General features: G+C 37.1%; 1 protein-coding gene across 1 annotated transcript in view; it reads right to left on the bottom strand.

Annotated features, from left to right (window-relative positions):
* Positions 1-1,730, bottom strand: part of ppp1cc (protein phosphatase 1, catalytic subunit, gamma isozyme) — an 11,587-nt gene that overhangs the window by 7,257 nt on the left and 2,600 nt on the right. Inside the window, exon 3 of the mRNA XM_015388898.1 lies at positions 1,329-1,559. Coding sequence (XP_015244384.1) covers positions 1,329-1,559 — 231 coding nt within the window. The remainder of the gene's footprint in view (positions 1-1,328; positions 1,560-1,730) is intronic.

Here is a 1,730-nt window from a genome sequence, read left to right as displayed (position 1 = left end):
AGAGCAATTCAAAACCTCGGCTCCAGACGTCCCCGCCCCCTCCACAGAAGCTCCGCTGCTCCTCTCCCAAATTGTAGCTGACCGCAAACAGTGCCGCAGACAGGAGGCCGACTTGTTTTGTTTTTATGACCGAAATTGAAAAAAACATGAATCGATTCTCTTGCGGACGTGTCGATGCATCGGATCGTCGGCTGTTGGATCGATGCATCGATACAAAACGATTATTATTTACACCCCTATTCCCACGGTACAATAACAGACATGAATCAATGCCAGACTAAGTAAAATCAGAAATAGGACGCTGTCTAAAAGCGAAATCTGGAGGAAAGAGGAAAGGGTCATCTTAAAAAAATTTTTTTTAATTATTTTTGAACTAGCGGTGTGACGCGATTCGAATTTTTATTAATTACTAGGTCTTTAAATATTCGCAATTTATAAAAACAGGTATTGACAAAATAAATCATTTTATCAATTACAGGAAAAAAAGGGTTCCCCTATAACTATAAAATGATCATATGAGCACAGTAACACATTTTTGTGTTATATTTGATTATTTAGGTTATTCAACTATTATATTGGTTGAAAATTAGAAACATTCAGCTCCATTTAGAAACCACCGATATGTTGTACAAACTTTTAAAAACTACTTCTATAGAACTGTGAAAAGTCCATGAACGTTACTGCAGCACCATTCCTGCCACCAAACATGGTAAAATAAAATATAAAAAGCAACAAGGCAAACAACATTACCTGTAAGAGTTTTACATACAACAGAAGACAAAAATTCAATTTTTAATACTGACAGCGCTATGACAGTTCAGCTCTGCTCAAAGCATTATTGAATGATTGCTGTTAAATGTTAAACGTTTAGGGCAATTCAAACAGCATCCACTGAGGTTACTGTTTATCGTTAAACCAGTTACCATCATAAGTGATCCTTGCTCTAGGTCCTATAGTTCCTTCCTATCTGTCAGCACTATTCGGATGGCATTTATTGTGGTGACTGCAGAGGTACTTAGCTTAGATGTCTGTAGCTTCATACCAATTTGAGGTATTTGTATCATAGTTTTTAAGCTTGACTATCTAGTGGACAAACACCTGTGATGCTGTTTGTGCGTCAGATTGCTACTCTTTCCTATAATTTGTCTTTCTACCTTGTTTAACTATTTTCTGTGATTGCAGCTTTTCTCTTTTGCAGTTATGTTTTTTTTTAATGCAGGACCTCTTATATATACTGTGAAGTCATGTATATCTTGGCCACTACAGCCTTCACATCCTTGTATACTTTAAACACTAAAACTAAATTGGTCCAATTAAATCATACTCACACTCATCGTAGAAACCATATATTCTGTTGATTGATGCACATTCATGGTTTCCCCTCAGTAGGAAGAAGTTCTCTGGATATTTAATTTTGTAGGCCAGAAGAAGACAGATGGTTTCAAGAGACTGCTTCCCCCTGTCAACATAGTCACCCAGGAACAGGTAGTTGCTCTCTGGAGGGAAGCCCCCGTACTCAAAAAGCCTCAGGAGATCATAGTATTGCCCATGAATGTCACCTGCAGAACAGGAGAAACAATAAATCAATAATGCAAAGAAACCAAACTTAATGAAGCTACATTTGGATTTGCAAATCATTTTTAATGGAATTGTTTAGGGCTGCAACAACGAATCGATAAAATCGTTAAAAATCGACTTTTAAAAGCGTTGGCAACGAATTTCATCATCGA

Source organism: Cyprinodon variegatus, unplaced genomic scaffold (genome assembly GCF_000732505.1).
Source record: "Cyprinodon variegatus isolate N-32 unplaced genomic scaffold, C_variegatus-1.0 Scaffold440, whole genome shotgun sequence".
NCBI classification, from domain to species: Eukaryota; Metazoa; Chordata; class Actinopteri; order Cyprinodontiformes; family Cyprinodontidae; genus Cyprinodon; species Cyprinodon variegatus.
The sequence above is the reverse complement of the archived record's forward strand: the minus strand, read 5'-3'. Positions and strand labels throughout refer to the sequence as shown.